The sequence below is a fragment of the Sus scrofa genome, chromosome 14, assembly GCF_054392235.1.
Source record: "Sus scrofa isolate SSC_HxYL_T2T_F1_AM1 chromosome 14, Sscrofa_HxYL_maternal_Yorkshire_Landrace_v2.0, whole genome shotgun sequence".
Classification (NCBI taxonomy): Eukaryota; Metazoa; Chordata; class Mammalia; order Artiodactyla; family Suidae; genus Sus; species Sus scrofa.
The window spans coordinates 132,372,503-132,394,506 of record NC_139396.1 but is presented as its reverse complement, the minus strand read 5'-3'; the positions used below and the strand labels follow the sequence as shown (position 1 = coordinate 132,394,506).

General features: G+C 43.6%; 1 protein-coding gene across 7 annotated transcripts in view; it reads left to right on the top strand.

The window, feature by feature from the left end:
* HPSE2 (heparanase 2 (inactive)) overlaps window positions 1-22,004 on the top strand; it is a 760,216-nt gene that overhangs the window by 730,415 nt on the left and 7,797 nt on the right. For all 7 annotated transcript variants that reach the window (XM_084995064.1, XM_021072270.2, XM_021072269.2 and 4 more), the window contains one exon: window positions 6,550-6,696. In XM_084995064.1, coding sequence (XP_084851190.1) covers window positions 6,550-6,696 — 147 coding nt within the window. The remainder of the gene's footprint in view (window positions 1-6,549; window positions 6,697-22,004) is intronic.

Here is a 22,004-nt window from a genome sequence, read left to right as displayed (position 1 = left end):
GTCTGCATTTTTAAGATGCATGTTGAAGAGCTGTACCACTAGAAATCTAGCCATATACCAATGTGTCCCAAGCTGTGATGGCCAAAGGTGGTCATGCCAACTTTAGAGCCATTTTCAGAATTTATTTCAAAACCCTTTTCAGCTATTTCAAAGGTTAAAAGGTTAAATAAAATCTAGGCTTCCTTTTTTTAGGGGGAGTCGGAGTAAAGGAGAAGAAAGCAAGTACCTCCAGCCAGAGCTTCATTCCAGCGAGCCTATCAGGGGCTGATCACGGGCTTTGGAGAGCACAAAGAGCCCCAGTGGTCAGGTTACAGCAGACACTCCTTCCCTTTCCTTGATGAGAGAGGAGCTAAGCCAATTAATTTATCATGATAAGATTTTTCAAAGAATCACTCTGAGCATAGAGGGGCCAGGGGCCAGTTGTCTTGTCTGCAGATACAAGTGCCTATTGTGGATGAGAAGAGGCTGGCTTGGGCAGAGGCCAGAGGCTTTCAACATCCCTTTTGCTCAACAGGAAGCTCAATCCAATACCTGACAGAGAGTGACTGCTTTATGGCCTTGGCTGGAGTTATCTGATCACCACACAAGGAAACATTGTATTCCTTGTCTCCACCATGGCCCTGGGGTAACCACCCAAAAGGTGGACCCCCAGCTTCAAGAGAGAAAAATTACTCTTGGCACCTTTTGTCTCTGTTGGGAAGCACATCAGTATGTGCCCTTTGTACTGTGGGACTGAGGACCGAAGGAAAACTGTCAGTAGCTAAGCCATGGGCTTCGCAGGATCTGGGCGTCCTCACAGAGGTCTCCTCGTATAGTTTCGTCCCAGGGTTCATCCTGATGTTCCTTGACATTCTTGTGGGAAGTTGTCAGTAATATTCTGAGTATACCGTGCACTCAGGGCCAGTGCCTTATTCACTTGTGTATTCTTGGTGTCCAGTAGAGTGACTGGCATGAGGAAGGTCTCAGTGAATGTTTCATGCATGAGTGAGCAGATGAATGCAGAGATAGGGCATCAGCCAGGAGGAAGGGTGTATGGTGGAGCAATTAAGAATTCTACCATCCACTGGCATAAAATCATTCATTGAATTCAATATTCTGGTCTATATCACCAGCTCTCCTCTACTTCTATTGGGGGGTGGGAGGTCACTCCAAGACCTCCACAGGGAAATAGTGCTGCTGTGCTTCTGTGGTTACCACCCCTCCTCCTCCCTATTAAAAAAAAAGGGAAGAGACAGCTTTACTAATCTATCCCACAGATGACCTTAATAATCATTAGAGTGAAGATCTTTTGTTCCTATTAGAGAAGAAACCCCACAATGGATGCACTGAGCTGGCGCAGGATGCACCAGCTGAGTTTGCAGGTCTCCTCCATGTCCATAGGTCGGCACAAGGATGGAGGCATCTCTGCTCCTTCTCTCTGGGAAGCCACGTGCTCTGTCTGTGCCCCCTCATCCTCCACAACAGTCATGAGGAAGCACTCCTAATTAGCTTTGTTTTCTTGTGGCCGAAGAGGCCAAGGTCACAGAAATGTCCCAGAGTGGGTGTGTTAGCTTCACGATGTTCAATATTGACCAATACTCTGAAGAGATATATCCTTGGTCAAAACAGGGATTGGGTGAGAAGGTATAAATTTACCAGTAGAACAACCCAAAGAAAGTGTCTATTAAACCAACTCCTGCACTCCAGTCTGTATTGAACAGTTGGTATACCAAGCATCTTGCCAGATCCTTGCGTTTATATTATCGTATTGAATTCCAAAGCTTCTATGCTATCACACCTGTATTCAAATAATAACATTAATAATGCAAATAACTTTATTTTTGGAAAGAGCTTTTGGCCTACATAACACAGAAATGCCTTTACAGTCTCTCTGACAGTAATGAACCTCTGCATGAAAACCTCATCACCTCTCATGGTATCTCTTGCATTGTGGGTTTTTCTGCACCTGCCAGAGCATTGTTGTCTATGATTGATTTAGGTTAAAAAGTTAGATACACATACCACCACCAGCAGGTGCTTTTCTGCTTTCTGTTCTAGACTCAACAAATTAGGACACTGGCAGCATGACAGTTCTCACCCTAAGTCTTCTTATTCAGAGAACAAATAAGTTTTGACTAGGAAACCTTCTTTTTGTAAACCACTCTGCTAACACAATGTATGTTTTCTGGGGAGGAGTTGAGGTCCATAGCCAAGTTCAGAACCAATTGGAGCCTGGTGGATACTGAAGCAAAATTGAGCCTTTTGGGGTTCAAGTTCGTTTATTATTGGCAAAGCAGGACTTCCTGTTTTTCAGAAGAAGTTTTTTTAAAGACTCATAAAAAGGTTCCCGAGGCTTCTTGGACATCAAATGGCTCTTACAAAACAATATTTTGATGAGTTAAGTGTAAATGAATCAGAAACATGTGGATTAAATTTCCCTTAAAATACACAGGGGCTTTGAAATTAGGGGAAAAGATGTTTGGCAAAACATGGCCTGAATTTTACCGAACCCAAAATCTTTGAATTAGATTTGGAGACAGTGGACCAACCCAGTTTTCAGACACATCGACTTTGACTGGAAATGCCATGGATCTCAAAGCATCATCCTCCCTTCCCTTTCCTAGTCTCCCAACTTCACAGGAGACATTTCTAGAACAGGGACTGTTTTTTATCTGTAGGTCAGGATACACCACCGCATATGATACCCCTCACCTCCTACATCCACGATATTCCAGTTGCAGCCCTGCTCCTGACTCACGCCCTCTTCCTGCCATGGCAGTGCAGAGATGTCAGGCAGAAAGATGAACTCCAGATACATGCATCTTCTGCTGGTGAAAAAGCCTCACCACAAGTGAGACAGGGAGCAAGATAGATGTTCTACCAGATAGAAAAGGGTATTACCCAGGAGAACCAAAAGCCACCTGGACTTGACGACATCAGAAGGTTAGCAGTATACTCCTCCAAGATTATTTTTCTGTGGGCAGAGAATGTACATTCTTCAGAAATGTGAATTCTCAGCACAGTGCTTTCAGGTTGGTGCCGTACTCCCTGGCCAAGAATGTGTCTTCAAGGCCAAAAGTCCTCTCTGCTCAATGTCTTTGCCCACCAGCCAAGCAGAGAAAGGGCTGGTTGAGGCAGCCTTCGATGCCAACTGCTACCTGAGGGGGCTCTTGAGTTCTGTGAGATCCTCAGCAAGTTGGGGTCTGTGCTGGCTTGCAGTGCTGGTTTGTCTTCCCAGGGGAACTATGTAAATGGAAGTCAGACCACTGCCAAGCAGCTTGAAAAGATAGCTTTCCCTGAAGCAATGCTATGATTTCAGGTCTCTCTCCCACCCACCACTTCCCCACATCCCGCCCTTCTCCTCTGCTGTCTCCAAGGGCTTGTTCTGCCCCAGTCTGCAGAGGAGAAACTCGTAAATGCAAGCACGCAGCTCTCTCCTCCTCCAACACTGGCCTTCGAGAAGGTTGTTTGATGGTAGTTAGCAGAAGGATTTGCTGCAATCTGTGGAAATTGGTACCCACAGATGCCTACTTTAGCTCACGCTCTACAGAATACCTGTAGTTAATGATGTCTTCCTCAGTTTTGCACACAGCTGAGCTAAGCTTAAAGCCCACCAGTGGGATGCAGTTGGTGTTCTTTAATGATGGAAAACACTGAGACAGACTAGCAGCATCTCTCTTCAGATCTCTGATGACACGGTCTGCTCAAATAAATTAGCATTCTCTTCCGACCTAACTCATTTGGCTCCAGAAGCTAGTTCACATGCTTCAGGGGATTGAGAAAAAGGACCAAAAGAAAAGGGGCCAGATAGAAGAGTCATTTAATGATTTATCAAAATATCAATACAGGCATTCAAAAAGCCCTCGATGCCAATAAATGTACCCTCCTTACAGATGCAAGAAAAATCATCGGACACACAGCCAGAAGGATATACTTGGGGGACGCTTCTCATAAACTTAATGAATTATTCTAGGCAAGTGGTTCCCAAACCAAACTCATCTGCCGGAATATCCTGGAAAGATTTTTTTTTAATTATTGATTCCTAAGCTCCAATCACAAATGGATTGAATAAAAATCTCCAGGAGTGAGCCCTGGAAACTGTATTTTTAAAAAAAAATCCAAGTTATCATATTGATCTGCCCTTGGTCACTCACCTCTTAATTAGTGCCTTTAGAAACAGAGATAAGTGACCCAGAGGCTGGGGGATGCTATTTCTGCAAAGAATGATATTTTCCTCTGGGCACAGTTGACTTTGAGTTTCTCTCTGAACTCCTCCTTTGAAGGCAGGAGCAGGTCATTTTTTCTGTTTCCTCTCATTAACCCATCCAGATGGGGCCCTGAGGGACCCCTTGGAAACAAAGTCTTTTCCTACGAGAAGGAAATCATTATAGTTCTGTTGATACATGCTAAAAGGCCCTTGCATGTAGGCATGTAGTTCTCTCAGTCTTCCAAAGGTCCTGTGCTGGTTTAAAAGGATTCCAAAACAGTGAATAATTTTATAATCATGGGGTAGCTAAAGCAGCAAAAGTAGAAATCAAAAAGGTCAATAAATTTGACTCCCTGAAAGTTTTTAACTTTTATACATCATAATACAATGTAAACAAACTGAATTAGTCAATGAGGGGGGGGGGGCAGATTTTGCAATATACATGCAGACAAAGGATCATTATCTTTGGAGTTCCTGTCGTGGGGCAGTGACTAGGAACTGTGAGGTTGTGGGTTCAATCCCTGACTCAGTGGGTCAAGGATCTGGTGTTGCTGTGAGCTGTGGTGTAGGTTGCAGACATGGCTCAGATCCCATGTTTCTGTGGCTGTGGTGTAGGCCGGCAGCAACAGCTCCAAATAGCGTGGGAACCTCCATAGGCCACGGGGAACCTCCATAGGCCACGGGAGCAGCCCTAGAAAAGGCAAAAAGACAAAAAAAAAAAAAAGGGGGATCACTATCTTTAATAAATAAATAGGAGTTCCCGCCGTGGCTCAGTGGTTAATGAATCCAACTAGGAACCATGAGGTTGTAGGTTCGCTCCCTGGCCTTGATCAGTGGGTTAAGGATCCAGCATTGCTGTGAGCTGTGGTGTAGGTCACAGATGTGGCTCGGATCTGGCATTGCTGTGGCTGTGGCTGTAGCTGGCAGCTGTAGCTCGGATTTGACCCCTGGCCTGGGACCCTCCATGTGCCCTAGAAAAGGGAAAAAGACAAAAAATAAAAAAGCAAATAAATAAATAGCTTTTATAAATCCATAGAAAATGGGCAAAAGATATGAACAGTTTATAAAAGAAGAAATGAAATGGCAAGCAGGCGAACGAAAAAAAAATTGCACCCCAACATGAATTTTAAAAAAATACAAGTGAATACAACATTGAAATCTCATTATCACTTCTCAGGTTGAAAGAAATATTTTAAAAGGTTAATATCCAATGTTCTTAGGGTATGAGACAATGGGTGCTCTCATACATAGGTGATCAAAGCAAACTGATCCAGCTTTCTAGCTAATATCAATATTATCAAAATGTGTGTATTAGTCAGGATAGATGAGGTTAGGCTCCAATAACGAAAGACTTCCAAATCTCCATGGCTTTCAATGAGAAAATGTATTCTTTGTCACACTGCTTGTCTGTCAGGCTCAGCTGTAGCTCTCCTCCACACCATCCTCATTCCAGGATGCAGATCAACAGAGCAGCAGCCTCCATCAAGAACATTGATAGTCTTCTGACAAAGGGAAGAGAGACAGGGCAAAATATGGGCTGTCTCCCAAAAGCCTCTGCCCAGGCTTTAACATGTCCCCCCACATTGCACTGACCAAAGCCAATCCAAGCTCACTCTGGGGTTCAACAGAGCAGGGAAGGGCATCACTGGGAATGAGCTAGCCTGTCTGGTGAGGAGTCATACACCACACTCCCTTTCAGCTAATGTTATCCATCAGAAAGAATCGTGCTGTGCGAAAAGTGTGTGTAAGCGAAGTCCTTCATCACATAACTTATAACAGCCAAAAATGAAAAGCAACATAAGTCCCTGAAGGAGGGGGTTAGTTAAATGTGTCTGTGATTTAAGAATTTAGCATCCTTTTTATCATAACATGGCAGCATGTTTAAGATGTTCATGACCTAAAAAATTGTGTGAACAATGTGATCCCAATTATGTAAAAATTGAGAAATGCCTATGTATTTCAGTAAGTATCGAATTACTAAACTAAAAATAGTGGAAGGATGTCTACCATAATATGATCCTATCTTAAGATACTTAGATTATGGGGGATTTTTCTTTTTCTTTTTTGTGTCTCTCTTTTTTCCAATGAGCATATTTTACTTCCATACTCAGAAAAAGATATTTTGTTTTCTAAAATCATTGGAATACATTTAAACAAAAACAAAGGGAGTGTCGTGGGAAGTAGGTATTGCAGGAAACCACAATAACAAGACCTTCCTGTCTTTGAAGGTCTAGGATGGCCAAGAACCATAAAATACGTGCCGTTTCCTGGGGTAGTCCTATTTCATGCAGCCTGTTAATGATTTAGAAGCATCTAACAGACCACTATGTTTCCATCTCTCTCTCTCTTTTTCTGGATATCAGCCACAACTATGTTCGAGGGTCCATTACACTTTTTATCATCAACTTGCACCGATCAAGAAAGAAAATCAAGCTGGCAGGGACTCTCAGGGACAAGCTCGTGCACCAGTACCTGCTGCAGCCATATGGACAGGAGGGCCTCAAGTCCAAGTAAGTGCTGACCCAGAAACAGCTTAGGAACAAGCACAGTAGCAGCTGGGTGTGGAGAGAGCTGGGGCGAGCCCTTTGCAGAGGGCACCAAGGTTGCTGCTAATTCACTCAGGGACCACTTGCTCCCTTTAGGACTCTGGTCAAGCCCCTCCTTGTCTCTAGACTTAGAGTACCCAACCTAAAGTCTAATAATGGACCAAAAAAAAAAAAAAATCTCAACAAGAACACTCTTGGTATCTGCACTGGTGGATTCTTCATTATGCAGGATGATCACATTTCAAGCTATTTAGCATTCTTGGTCCCTGCCCACAAAGTGCTAGTAGCAGGTTGTCAATTGACAAGCAAAAACACTGGTAGTTAAGAACCATGTCCCTTCTGGTTGTAACATTCCATAATGCTGTAATTCCGTAGTAACTCCGTGTTTAGCATCATCTACCAACTTTATGGAGCTTAGAGGAAGGAGCGCTGGACAAAGGATCAGAAGTTCAGAGATTAGGAATCAGTTCTATTGAATTAAAAATTTGGATTTAATTAAAAGATTTATTTGGGGGTAATTTGGATTGATTTTTAGATTAATAAAAAAGAAATAAAAAATTAAAACTCAGAGAAAGAAATAAAATTAAAAAACAAACAAACAAACACACAAAAAACACCGGAGGAGTACCCGTCGTGGCACAGTGGAAACGAATCTGACTAGGAGCCATGAGGTCGTGGGTTCGATCCCTGGCCTTGTTCAGTGGGTTAAGGATCCAGCGATCCCTGGCCTGGCTCAGTGGGTTAAGGATCCGACGTTGCCATGAGCTGTGGTGTAGGTCGCAGACGTGGCTCGGACCTGGTGGATCTGGCATTTCTGTGGCTCTGGCATAGGCCGGGCAGCTGTAGCTCCAATTAGACCCTTAGCCTGGGAACCTCCATATGCCGCAGGTGCGGCCATGAAAAGACAAAAACACTGTAAGTACAATAGGAAAAAAATGTATCAGGGAAATAACTATAAAAAAAAAAAACTGTAAGGAAAAAAAAGTCAGTTCTGCCCCTAACTTTCTAACTTTGGGCACATCAGCCCCCTGGAACTCAATTTCCTTATCTGACATTAAGAGAAATTATATGCTAGGAGCTCGGTGGTCTCTTTAAAGTTCTGTGATACTCTTACCTCCCTCAGTCTTTTCTAGAGACTATGGACACCGCTGACCTCTACCAACAGAAAGCAGCTCTGGGTCACGGTGAGAAGGGCCTGGCCCTGGTCAAGGGCAAGGCCACCCCATCCCAGAGGAAGGCCTCCCGGGAAGGCACAGGATGCTGTACAGACTGGGAGCATTCCCATTCCATATTTAATGTTTACCAAGTTTAACAAAGCTGTAAACTTGGAGCAGGTGGTTTGTACTCCCACAACTGCCCACAACTATTTGCACTGTAATTGTTCACTGTTTCACTGCAACTTTGGTGGCTTGCATTTGGCTTCCAACTGTATGTGCAATGGGAACAAAATGCAATCTGGGAAGTCACTTACTGAGTCTCTTTGGCCCACTCTAGACCAGTATTTCTAGGCTTGGTTCATACACTGGCCCTTTTTTTCTGGCTGCATGTACATTGCTTCCCCTTTTCTTTCCTCTCAGTCTTGTCTATACCAGCAGAACTCCCATGAGCATTTAATCTCATCTCTCCCTGTTTCCCAGTGGTTCACAACTGGACATGCTGAGTTCTTGGTCTTCATTCTAGGCAGGAAACTTGGTTCTGGTTCACAAAATAATCATACAACCTGGGGAAATCCTTTAATCCTAATCTCTAGGCCTCAGTTTCCTCACCTGCAAAATTTAGGAGCTGCTATATATTTGGTAAGGTCCCTTCCCACTCTAAAAGTCTCATCCCGGTCTGATTTTCTGAGGCCTTTGAATATGAAGTCTCCCACTACCATCCAGCAATAACCCACAAAGTCATGTCTGGCTAAGGGGCTTAACTCCTCAGCAGTGATTGTGACAGTTCAGGGTCCTCTGGAACCCAGGAGCCTACGAGCTGAGTCCTGTCCAGTGTCAGGAAAACGACATGCCCCAGATGCCTTAGTCTAAGGCTGAGATGTCGACACCTGCTCTGCCACTTGCTGGCTCCGTTTCCTGAGACAAGGTACATAATCTTTATGAACCTTGGTTTCTTCATCTGTAGAACTTCTCATGTGGAGAGGAGTGAGTGAAGTCATCTGGGTAAAGTTTCTGATATAGTAAATGCTCAGTAAATACCCACTGCCTTCCTTTTCTTCAACTCAGAACTCTAGCCAGTTGGGGAAGACGTGAACAACAGCTCTAAGAATGTTCTTCAAAAGTGGGGTCTTCTCAGGCTTTTAAGATAATGTATGGATAAGACATTTGTTAAGATTATGATAAAAAGGGAGTTCCTGTCGTGGCGCAGTGGTTAACGAATCTGACTAGGAACCATGAGGTTGTGGGTTCAATCCCTGGCCTTGCTCAGTGGGTTAAGGATCCGGCGTGGCCGTGAGCTGTGGTATAGGTTGCAGATTCAGCTCAGATTTGGCATCGCTGTGGCTGTGGCATAGGCCAGCAGCTACAGCTCCGATTAGACCCCTAGAAAAAATTAAATTAAAAATAAAAGTAAAAATAAATAAGATTATGATAAAAAGACATAAGAATTGCATCGATGCAAAACCATGAGATGTGATGAAATGCTGGTCCAGGAGGTAACATCATTTTTTGAGCCTATTTCTCCACCAGCCAAGGTGGAGGGCACAACCCCTAACCCTATTTACCCCATTCTACATCTCTGCCTCTGGGATGACTCTTCTGATACTTGAACCTGACCACACCTTGGCCCCTGACCTGCTTTTACCTGCCCTTAAGAGTGACTAAAGTGATTCTCACGGCCTACCAATTATGCTGTATTTCCAGTTATGCTCTCTTGCACGTCACCTTGTCACCAGATTGATGAGGGGCTATGTTATGGCTTTGTTGAAAAAGTTGGCAAGGGACAGAGGAAAAGAGACTTTCATTCCACAAGGATGCTGCAGAAAGATTTGTAACACCCACCAAAGTCAAATCACAATGTCAAATAATTGGAAGAAGAGGGAGCTGGAACCAGAAAGCCTGGATATGAATCCACTTGCTACCATTTACCTGAGTGATCAAACCACAGCTCCCCTACCTATCAGATGGGGTTACTGTGAGAATTACAGAGCGTATGGGTGAAATGAAACCTTCTACAAATGAAATTTTCACACACCCATGCATATATAAGTATAAATACAGACAAGCACGTATGGTTTTGCATGTGGTATATTAAAGAGAGTTTTTGGATTGGAAGTCAACCGAACTGGATTCCAGCCCTCATCCTGCCACTACTTCACTGTGAAACTTTGGGCCCTTCACTCACTTCTCCAAGCCTGTCCCTCTTCTTGTGAACTACTGCTAATTTAACACCTCTCTCATTTTAGAGAGCATGTGCTGCACCATCTCTGATTGTAAACTGCCAGACAGGGATGCCATGTTCAGTCCTGCACTCCAGCTCAGTGACCGCTAATAAGAGCAAGAGTCTCAGTGCTTCTGTGATGGGGTCTCATAGGAAGGGTGTGGTTTTGGTGCAGCAGACTCTGCTGGAAAGGATAAAAGGAAATGCTAGGAAGTGATTTCAGACTTTGGTGTCTCCTTCTCTCTATTATAAGCCTCTGGGGCCAGATTGTTTGTTCTGTGCCTGCTAAGTCCTTGCTGTAGCCTGAAGCTATATTAGTTTAGAAGAGAACTGAGAGCTCTGGGAGCCTGTAACCACTTCTATCTTGAGGCACCAGGAAGAGGACATAGAGCAAATTCAGTGTCCCATTCAAGCTACCAATTGGGCATCTGGGCCTGGGGTTTCAGGCGTAGAGAAATGCTGGCAAACTTTTTTGATTGGTAGAGAACATGGGGTGATTCTCCTTCTCTTAGAATTGCTATCAGGTCTGGATATATTTCAGAACTCTGAAAGGTAGCTCCCTGTGAACTCAGGGCTCAGGGATGTTAGTTCCTGCACAGGAAGCATCCCCTGGGGCCACACCTCAGTCATAGTCCAGGCATCCAGATCCACAGTGATGGTTCCTGTTCCTCATCTCAGTGAGTGAACCAGTCATAAGACTCACCACTCAAGTCTCAACTTTTTATGTAAGAAACAGTTTTCCCCCTGGAGACCAGACAAAAAGTGGGTATCTATACCCTGTGTGATAGGAGAAGGGAAGCTTTTAGAAAACTGCAGTGTATACCAGAGAAGAGTACTCTGTGTCTGAAATACATGGTCCTCAATGATGGCTGACGGAAATGGAGAAATGTAATTCAGGAAAAATAAGGTAAGTTGTGAGGACTTTGTTCAGGTAGTCAAAGGCTTGCTAGGTGAAAGAAAATAGATTTGGCCTAGAATCCTTTAAAATGACAGGAAACCAGGGAATGCAATTTAAAAGAGAAGGGTTCCACCACAAAGCAGGCTCATTTTAAGGTTTGCCTGGTTTGACCAAGGACAGATTTTCTCAAGAGGTAGCCTATCAAAGAATGAGTGGCCATGGCCATCTCTCAGAGGTGCTCTAAGATTCTTTACTCAGAGGGAGGTTGAGGTCAGAGATTACTGCTTCCCATCAAACTCAATTATTCTCTTCCATTCCCCTCCCTGCCCCAACTTCCACTTCACTTTTGGAGCTCATTGTCTCAGTGGTCACAGAAGACTAGCTTCTTCAAGTCACCAAAGGCCACACAAAGAAACTGGTGCTGCAAGAGAAAGTATGGTAATACCAGGCTAATTTTTTTTTTTTTTTTTTGTCTTTTTGCTATTTCTTTGGGCCGCTCCCGCGGCATATGGAGGTTCCCAGGCTAGGGGTCCAATCGGAGATGCAGCCACTGGCCTACGCCAGAGCCACATCAACGCAGGATCTGAGCCACATCTGTGACCTACACCACAGCTCACGGCAACGCCGGACCGTTAACCCACTGAGCAAGGGAAGGGACCGAACCCGCAACCTCATGGTTCCTAGTCAGATTCGTTAACCACTGCGCCAAGATGGGAACTCCTAATTTTTTTTTTTGGTGTAATGATTTTTATTTTTCCATTATAGCTGATCTACAGTGTTCTGTCAATTTTCTCCTGTACAGTAGAGTAACCCAGTCACACATACATGTGTACATTCTTTTTCTCACATTATCATGCTCCAGCATAAGTGACTAGGCATAGTTCCCAGTGCTACACAGTAGGATCTCATTGCTAATCCATTCCAAAGGCAGTAGTCTGCATCTGTTAATCCCAAGCTCCCCAACCACCCCACTCCCTCCTCCTCCCCCTTGGAAACCATAAGTCTGTTCTCCAAGTCCATGATTTTCTTTTCTGTGGAAAGGTTCATTTGTGCCATATATTAGATTCCAGACATAAGTGATATCATATGGTCTTGGTCTTTCTCTTTCCGACTTACTTCACTCAGTATGAGAGTCTCTAGTTCCATCCATGTTGTTGCAAATGGCATTATTTTCTTCTTTTTTATGGCTGAGTAGTATTCCATTGTGTATATCTACCACATCTTCCTGATACAATCATCTATCAGTGCATATTCGGATTGATTCCATGTCTTGGCTATTGTGAATAGTGCTGCAATGAATTTGCAGGTGCATGTGTATTTTTTAAGGGAAGTTTTGTCCGGATCTATGCCCAAGAATGTGATTGCTGAGTTATATCGTAGTTCTGTGTAAAGTTTTCTAAGGTACCTCCATACTGTTCTCCATAGTGGTTGTAGCAGCTTACATTCCCACCAGCTGTGCATGAGCATTCCCTTTTCTCCACACCCCCTCCAGCGTTTGTTATTTGCTGACTTATTAATGATGGCCATTCTGACTGGTGTGAGATGGTACCTCATAGTAGTTTTGATTTGCATTTCTCTAATAATCAGTGATGTTGAGCATTTTTTCATGTGCTTGTTGGCCATCTGTATGTCTTCGGAGAAATGTCTATTCAGGTTTTTTGCCCATTTTTCCATTGGGTTGTTGGCTTTTTTGCTGTGAGTTGTATAAGTTGTTTGTATATTTTAGAGATTAAGCCCTTGTCAGTTGCATCATTTGACACTATTTTCTCCCATTCTGTAAGTTTTCTTTTTGGTTTCCTTTGCTGTGCAAAATACCAGGCTAATTTGTTTCCAAAAAATCTCTAGCTACAAGTCCTTCCTCTATCATGTTCCTTGGTTTCTCATCTTTCTGAGGGAAAGACTAACCATTTACACCCAAAACAGTAATAGTTCCCCTTCTAGATAAGTCAAAGAGTACCTTTGGGGCAGCTCTACTATCTATAAGAAAATGTGCCCAACACCTCATGTGATCACAAATCAATGAACATTATCCTCTAGGGTAGCAGTTCTACCCAAGACATAAATGTCTCCAGTGTCTTTCAACCATAAATAAAGTTGAGCCAAACAAGTCAATTTACATCAAAAAACAAACAAAAACAAAAACAAACAAAAAAACAAAACAGGAGGATTCACTTTGTGGGGGAAAGTCAAACCAGGAGCAGGTGTTTGGTCAGATCCCAGCATTCTTCCCTATGTGTCATATTCAGTTCCATTTGGAGGGAAAACAAGCCAAGAACTGGAAAAGAAGAAAACAACTTTCATAACACTGGCTTTTCTCTTCTGACACCCTGACCTGAGGGAATCGGCAGCACTAGGAACCTTGGGTGAATAACATTTCAAGGTGGTCGGTTCATTCCCCTGTCCTCAGACAGTCTGTGGCTAGGACATCTGGACCAGAAGATGCTCTATGTTCAAAGACCTCTAGGGAAGGATATCTGTCTGAATATCTAATTTCATAAGAACACTGGGGCCCACTGTGCCTGTGGCTGGGTCTTCATAGACAACAAAGGGCTTTAAAGCCATTATCTTACTTAATACTCTGAACAGCACCATGAAATAAACAGAACAATTCCCACCTCCCTCCCATTTTAGAGTTGAAGAAACTGAACCTTAGGGCACTAAGTGACTTTATCAAAGAGTCACACAACTATTAAGATATGGAGCTAGAAAACACCTAGCCTCCAGTTCTCCTGACCCTGAATCTACTGCACTTTGTTCTACACTGTGCTACCCCAAGAGTTTAGTAAAGTTATGATGATATTGGTAAATATACAGTATGGGTAACTGAGCTCTGTCATTGTACTGTCTGGGTTCGTTTCATCTTGGGCTTATGAATACAATGTATTGTGTTCATGATACCTTATGAATATATTTGAAAAGTATTAGGTGACCCAGCAGTGTTTTTTCCTGTAAGCTAACTCATCCCAGCTCTATTAACTTTTCTTTGCAAGTCCTAATTTCAGATCCTTCTTTATTTATTTATTTATTTTATTTTGTCTTTTTAGGGCCACACTTGTGGCATATGGAGGTTCCCAGGCTAGGGCTCAAATCGGAGCTGTAGCCACTGGCCTACACCACAGCCACAGCAACGCCAGAACCCACCCTCATCTGCGACCTACACCACAGCTCACAGCAAGCCAGATCCTTAGATCCTTAACCCATTGAGTGAGGCCAGGGATCAAACCTGTGTCCTCATGGATGCTAGTCAGATTTGTTTTCCATGAGCCACAAAGAGAACTTCCGGATCCTTCTTAAAAGTACTTCTGTGAGTTTCTTCTAAGATTCTATTTCTCAGTCACAGAATTTTAGTGAAAAAAATTTTTTTTCTTAGCAAAGTCAGGGAATCCCCTTCTGTTTCTTATATGCTCTTCTCAAAAAAAGGATTGTTACATACCAGGAGTGACTATAAATTGGTTTAATTTGAGGTCTCTTGAAATCAGTCTCAGCATGTTATATTCTGACCCCATGCACACAGACACTGCCAGATCCCATAAACCTAATGGCGCCCACCCTCAGAGGGAACGATGCTGCTGGGGAGGCTTCCCAGGGAAACTGGAGAGGATATATCTTTACCTGTTCATCAGCTGTGATTGAAATCCTACTTTGTGCCGGACATAACTGTCCCTCTGTAGCACTCTAACTTGCCGTGGCAGTTAATCCGACCAAATTCTTAATGGATCACAATAACCAATAAGAACTCAGGAATCCCAAGTAAACCAATTAGGAAGAAAAAGTCCGATTGTAAAATGTAATGTAATGCTTCAGCTCCAAATGTCTCTTAGTTGTCCAAATGCCAGGCCATGTCATCACCTGACCTTCAAGAGCTGTTTAATAGAGATGTTTAGAGGGGGAAGGGGATTTTGAGGTCTCTGCCCTCAAATGTTATCTCTGTTATTAGGAACAAAAAACTAACGGGAAGCAGACTATGGGTGGTACCATGAGAGAGGTACAGAATATTGCTGCTTTGGGACTAATTGGTTCCATATTAAAATGTTTAAATTTTATATCTGTATGAGGCTCTCCTTCAGCTGCCATGGTTTCAGCTGAAAGAATTACAAGGCTCCCATGAACCAAGAATCTTACTGCCTATTCTTTGAAGCAATGAACATCTTTTCTTTTTCTCTTTTTTAACATACTGCTTATTTATTCCATCTCTCTGGGATCTAACCTTTGCTTTGAATTCACCCTCATTAAATCCTATATCAGAGGAAAACATTGGTTTCTAGCTGCATGCCTTTAGAGAGGTGTCATTTGATGTTAGCCAAACAGAGCGGTTCTGAGAATACTCGAGTAACTCTGATGTGCTAATAAGATTTTAAAAATATCTTCATGTCCCTGTTGGAACAGACCACATGATGATACCTCATCTCCAGATTCAGAGCTTGGCTAGTATGAAAAGTCCTGAGGGCTGCCCTGGCCACCACCTGACCCACCACGGATAAGAGGAGGCCTCCCATTTGTTTTGAGACATGGACAAATCTGGCTAAAGGAGCTTTGGAAAAACAAACAAACAAACAAAACCACCTTAACCTTAAGAATTCTGTACCAAGAATTCTCACTCGAAAACAAAACCTGAAGACCTGTTTTCTGGGACCAAAGAGCCATTACTCCACATATCTCAGTATACTCAGGACATCTGAGTGTTTAAGTTGCTCATATTAGTTGGTACTTGGAGGTTTTGAACTCTCGTCAACCAGATGTACTCCCCGCAGGTTTCCATCATCTCCACTTGTCTGGGGTCATTTTAATTAGTTTCTGCTTAAATTAAAAGTTCTTCAGTTATTAAAAGACGACTTAGGAAAATTTTGGAAGTACTCAGAGATCAAGAAGTTTCTTCTATAATATCCTGGTCAAAAAGCCTGCAGCTTCTGTTTGATGAGAAGTTTGATCAAACAGAGTACTTTCAAAATTAGTTCTGATTGTAGGAAAGATCCTGCTTATTTGTGGCCACAGGGCATCATCTTCCCATTTCTACTCTTGCTTTAGAAAAATTAAGCAGAGTAAGTCTACACCATCTTTATTATAACAGTTTTCCAATATGTCTCCCCTTTGAGGTCTAGTCTCCGAGCTAAATACACTCAGCTTCTTCAACCATTCCTTAAGGGCAGGTTCCCAATTGCTCACTATCTGGTCCCCTTGGAATCCAATGAGTTATAGAGCCTTATCTCATATGAGTAACTGTTCAGTTTTCTTACCTCAAGCTGAGTTGCGGGGGTCTGGGAAGAAATAGGAAACGTAACCATTTTGTTATTACAATTTACCTCAGCAACACAGAACAGTAATATTTTAAAATCCTTTTCAACTTCATGATGAATAATATTATTGTTTTAATTTGTATTCTTTGAGTGTTAGTGAGATTGAAATTTTGTGTGTCTATTACTATTATATTGATTTTTTGCCTTTGCTTATTTTTCTATTGGGCTGTTTACTGTTTTATTGATGCTTTATAAGTTTTTTCTAATTTCCCCTCTTGTGTTGAAATATTTTCTTCAGTTCTTCATTTTCTGTTTTTCCAGGTATTTCACTTTTAGGGTATTATCTTGGCGTACTGAAGTATTCTGTTTTCATATAGTTAAGTCTGTATATTGCTTTGTGGTTTCATCCATTCCATTTATAGTTGTCTCTGTTTATATTCCTGAAATCAGATAAATACATATCTTTATTTTATTCTAGTTTCCTTTTTGTTTTATTTGTTACATTCTTTTCTTTAATGCGTTTAGAATATGCTTTGATGTTCTATAAAGGTAAGGAAAGTGACTGGTGCTGTTTAAGCTGAGAGTGTGGGGGGAAACCCGTTAACCTCTCTCTGCAGGGCTTCAGGTGCCGGTTTTAAAAATGTCAGGGAAGAAAGAACATCCTTTTATAAAAAGCAGGTAGTAGGATGAAGACCTCTTTACTTGGAGGAAAAGGCCCTACTGATACAGATATAACCACATCACCTACAGCCCTTTCAAAAGGCCACCCAAAGCCCCTTACTTAGGGGGACAGGGGAGCCTCAGAGGCTGGGGTCACTGAGTAGCGAGAGAGGTGCCTGAGACAGGGGAGATTTACAAAGTGGTTGCGAGTGAACAGCAAGCTGGTTCTTACTCTTAACCAGCAATGTTTGAGTTGGTGCTGCAGTTCAGAAAGTCTGAAATAGATGCTGTGAAAGTATAACTGTAAATTTATATGAGTATATGTATTTATAAGAATACTTATATTTAAGGCTCAGAGTCTCTAGAAAAAATAAAAAGAAGTAAATATAAAGAGAAATAAGCCTTCCCCATTTTACTTAATGTAAGCTTACCCACTGAAACGTAGAGGACTTTGGATTCTTTTAACCCCTGTGCTCACTGAGGGTGTTTGCTGGCTCATAAAGAGATAGTAGCTATAACCAATGTATACAGCAATATCTAAGTCAATAATTATGCACATATCTGGAAAGGGTGGTGAGGGTACTGAATGATGTATTTTCCCTCCTTCGTTCCTCTGCCTGAAGAGAGCTTGAACCATTTTTTGTCTGTAGGGAGCTCTCTGTTCCAGAGCCCAGGCCAAAGCAAGAAATCTAAATGACTCGAAAGCCCTTACTCATCAAGAAAAACACAATTTTTTTTTTCTTTTCAAAAAGAAATGCAGACTTTGCTATCTCTGCAAATGCTCCATTGGATTTTGTTCTGAATTCCCGCTATAAAGTGCCACACACACATCTCCCTGGTCCGTATTGAGGAGAATGTTTGTCTCACCAGCGGACACACTACAGGGAAAACTTTAAATGCAGCAGTTCCACAGGAATGGCAGAAGCGCTCACTGCAGACTAGTCAGCAAAAAAATTTGCCTTTGAAAAGCTCACATCTTTCATTTAGGATGAAAAATGTGGCTTCTTGACATGGTACTCCAAAAGAGTAAGAAAAGATCTGTTTATTTAGAATAAAGTCCAAAGGTAATGGTTAGAAAGCTATTTGAGTCCCCCTCCCCACCCCCACCCCAGCTGCAAACACATCCCTACTCTTCCTTCAGCCCCTGCTGCTCAACTGTGGCTGCACTTTGAATTACCTGGGGAGCTTTAAAAACCCCAGTGCCCAAGCCTCACCCCAGACCAATTAAACCAAGACCCCAGTATTTTTTAAAGCTCCCCAGGTAATTCAAATATTTGGCCAAAGTGGAGAACCATTCTCCCTCTAGAAAACGCTGGAACAGGATCCCAGCTGATGTGCATCTTTGACTCACCCAGATTATATTCTTCATTCAGGCATTAAGCCATTTTGCCAAAGGTGTGAACATGCCAGGAGCCCCTGGGAGTTCTCTATGACTAAGTGGAAGGATGTGTACGGCTCCCAAAAGTTTATTGTTTTGTTTTGTTTTAACTCCCAGATTAGTAATGTACAGATCACTGTGCAGATTAGAGGATTATAAAATGCTTTTATATTTTACGGTGACTTGACATCTTAAACCAAGATGTTTAGGAATCCAGCGTTTTCACTGTTATTTTCTGAGAGATTTCATTTGTTCTCAGCTCCAGAATACATTTTCTTCCAGATCCCTCCCAGCAGCTGGAAACTCTCTACATAGCTGTCCATCAAGGCTGTGGTCTCCCCTCCCTAGCTCCATGCACTGGGAGACCTTGGTTGCAAGCAGAAATTTCCACTCTGTTCCAGATGACCCAGATGAAATCCTGGTAAATGAGCACTTTAGAGTAAAGCTATCATGTTTCCAAGCAGTTGATTCTAAATGATGGACAGGGAAGCAAATACGTAGGCAGTTCTGGTGGACAGAGAAGGAGAGGTCTTTGTCTTCTCCTCTTCATGTCTTTCAGAGGCTGTGGTTAAGGTGATAGACAAACATGAGCCCCAGGGACCTGAAAAGTCCTAGGCCAGCTTATCCCTATAGCAGGGCCTGGGCCTTGAACCTGTATTTCCTTTGGCTGCCAAGCATCAGGAGCCCACAACAGGATGTGGTTCATTCCAGACAAGGGGCTGAAGCACCAAACTGTGGACCAGCTGCCAAACACCAGCAATCACCTGGCAGCCTACCTCCTCCCAGCTCACCTTCTCAAGAATGATTCAGTCACTGCACTCTTTGCACCCTGCCACCTGTGGACCTGCTGCAGAAACTCTGCCACCTAGAACATCTTATTTTTCCCTTTTGAGGGCACATGGGTACATCTGATATTACAGGGAACACTGTCAAAATCCACTGCAACTGAGATATGTATGCCTTTGGATTAACATATCTGAATATGTATCCAGGAAGCCTTATAATAATCCTTATAATTGTGAAACTCATTTTGTATATGGCTAGTGGACTCTACCTCACTCTCTTAGATATGGAGAACCTCTTTGTACTCCCCCACACACCCACACACCCACACACCCCTGCCCTCTTACCTGACTCTCTTGATCTCACAGCAGGCTGCCTGTAATAAAGGGAATGCTTCAGACACTCTACTGCCTCTTCCAGCTCCACACAATTAGGGCTGGCGGAACCTGGTTCCCCCCCACAGAGAATACTTTAAGACAAGACAGACCACAGGGTAAATATAGGAAGTATAAGGAGTTTGAACGATGAATCTGGGAAATCCTCAAGGCTGGGGGCCATTGAGCAGGAGCTGTAAGGATGAGCCATGCACCTAGGAAATGCTGGAGGGAAGGCAATTTCAGGCAATGGGATGAGTTTACTAAAGGCTTAGAAGTACAGAAGTTGAATTCAAGAGCCCTTTTGTTTGAGGGCATGGCACATCATCTCACATGACTGGAATAGAAGATGCTTTTATGGGGTGAGGGGAGAGGCCACAGAAATACATTAGGGCCAGAATGCAGAAGGCCTCGAAATCTAGGCCAAGAAGTTTGATTTTCTTTCTCTCTCTCCCCTTGTGTAATGTGTTAATTATAATGTTTATGACCACACACTTGCATATTTCTGTGTTTTCTGTCACAGTGGGTAAGCACTACATCTGTTATAATCGAATTGGAACAACACAGAGAATAGTAGGAATAAGAGTAACACTCCTTAGGTACCACTTGTGAAAGTCAGTGATCATGGCACTGAGTTTTTACAATGGGAGGGAACAGAGTTAGCCACATGGTAAAGTCTCCGTGGTTTTTATACCTGGTTTCTATTGTGGTTCAAGTATGATATGCCTATGACATGGGAGCTTTGAGATGGTCGAAGAATCAAACTGTCTTCCCAAAGTGCCCCCGGATGATTCCCTCATCTGCTGGAAGTTAACAAGACCAGCATAAATCCAGGTTCCTTTGCTAGGCCCTCATCTTGTCTGCCCACTGTGCTAAGCTGCCCACTGTGCTAAACCATAAGAAGCACATATTAGTGGAGTTCCCATCGTGGCTCAGTGGTTAACGAATCCAACTAGGAACGATGAGGCTGCGGGTTCCATCCCTGGCCTGGTTCAGTGGGTTAAGGATCTGGCGTTGCCGTGAGCTGTGGTGTAGGTTGCAAACGCGGCTTGGATCCCACGTTGCTGTGGCTCTGGCGTGGGCTGGTGGCTACAGCTCCGATTAGACCCCTAGCTTGGGAACCTTCATAGGCCACAGAGCAGCCCTAGAAAAGGCAAAAAGACAAAAAAAAATAAATAAATAAAAAGAAGAAGGACATATTAGGATCCCATTATGGGTTAGACCATTCTCACCCAGACTTGTATAAAACACAGATCAAAACCCCCAAACCTAAATGGGAAAAGGAAAGGCTTATATATATCCTAACAACTTGCCTGTAAAATTCCCAACTCTGCTTGCATAAAGACCTAGTGTTTTCTCTGTTCAGTGGTGCAGAAGCTAGATTGAAACGCTTCATTATTTCAAATGCTCTCAAAGAGTAGGACATGGAGCAAATGATCTTATCAGCCTCAAAGTGTCTTAGTGGCCAGGAGTTTCAAATATGATGCAGGCTTTTGGAAGGATAAGGGGAACGAAAGCTTTCACCTCCATTTTTCTCTTAGTCTCCTCTCTTAACAATAGCAAAGGAGACTGGAATATCCAGTCAGCCACATGAGAACTCCTAGAGAGGCTGACTGAGTGGAACTGGACAAGTATTAATTTGAACGGCTATCACAGGCAAGAAAGCAGTGAACCACGTGCTACTGAAAAGAGAGAAATGAGAACAATTAGTCTAGCAGGTGAAATGACTCCAGCTCACTGATAAAATAAAGCTGAGAAGGCCACATACTTAAAAGGGAGCTGCTGAGAATGTGTCCCTCTTCCAGCTGGGGCTCCCCGATAAGGCCCAGATGGAGGAGGCCACATCCAAGGGGGCCTGGAGGGAAGGGTAGGCTTTTTGACAAGAGTCTGTGATTTCAGGCAGGGCAAAAAGCACAGAGGAGAAAGCTTCAGGACACACTTGGGAGGACGTCACCCTCTCTTTACCCTGAGAGGTAGGAGAGCCCCGAGAGGGTCCTGAGCATCCTACAGCCTTTGCTCTGGCTGGGCAAGTAGGGACCCTGCGACACTAGCCTGCTTGGGCTACTCCTGAGCGGTCTCCTCAGCGGGTAGCATCACTCAGGACCCTTTCAAAACAACCTCCTTTCTAAGCTACCCCAGACGCGCAGCCTCTCCCGCAGCGAGAGAAAGAGCCCAGGCCGTCTGTCCTCAAACTGGCCAGGCTCCCTTCCTGGCTCTACCCTGCCCCTGACCTGAATGCGAGCAGGGCAGCTGCACACGCCAGCTTCCTGCGTCGGCGCGGGGGCCTCTAGGGGACAGCTGCACCTCGGGAGCCTGTAAAACGTGGACAGATGTGGCCGCCCGCGGGCGGGGGAGGCGCTGCCAGCCCCGCACCTGCGCCGCTCCCTCTCTGCACGCGGCGGGGAAGGCGCACCCCTGGCCGGAATCGCAGCCTGACTTTGCGCGGTTCCTTAATATCCGCCACATTGCAGGGAGGGGGTGGAGGCGCCCGCCTCGTGGACTGCAAAGACGTTTTTGTCGGGATTTGCCTGAAACTACGCTTTGTTCCTCCCGCCTTCCGGGGACTGGAG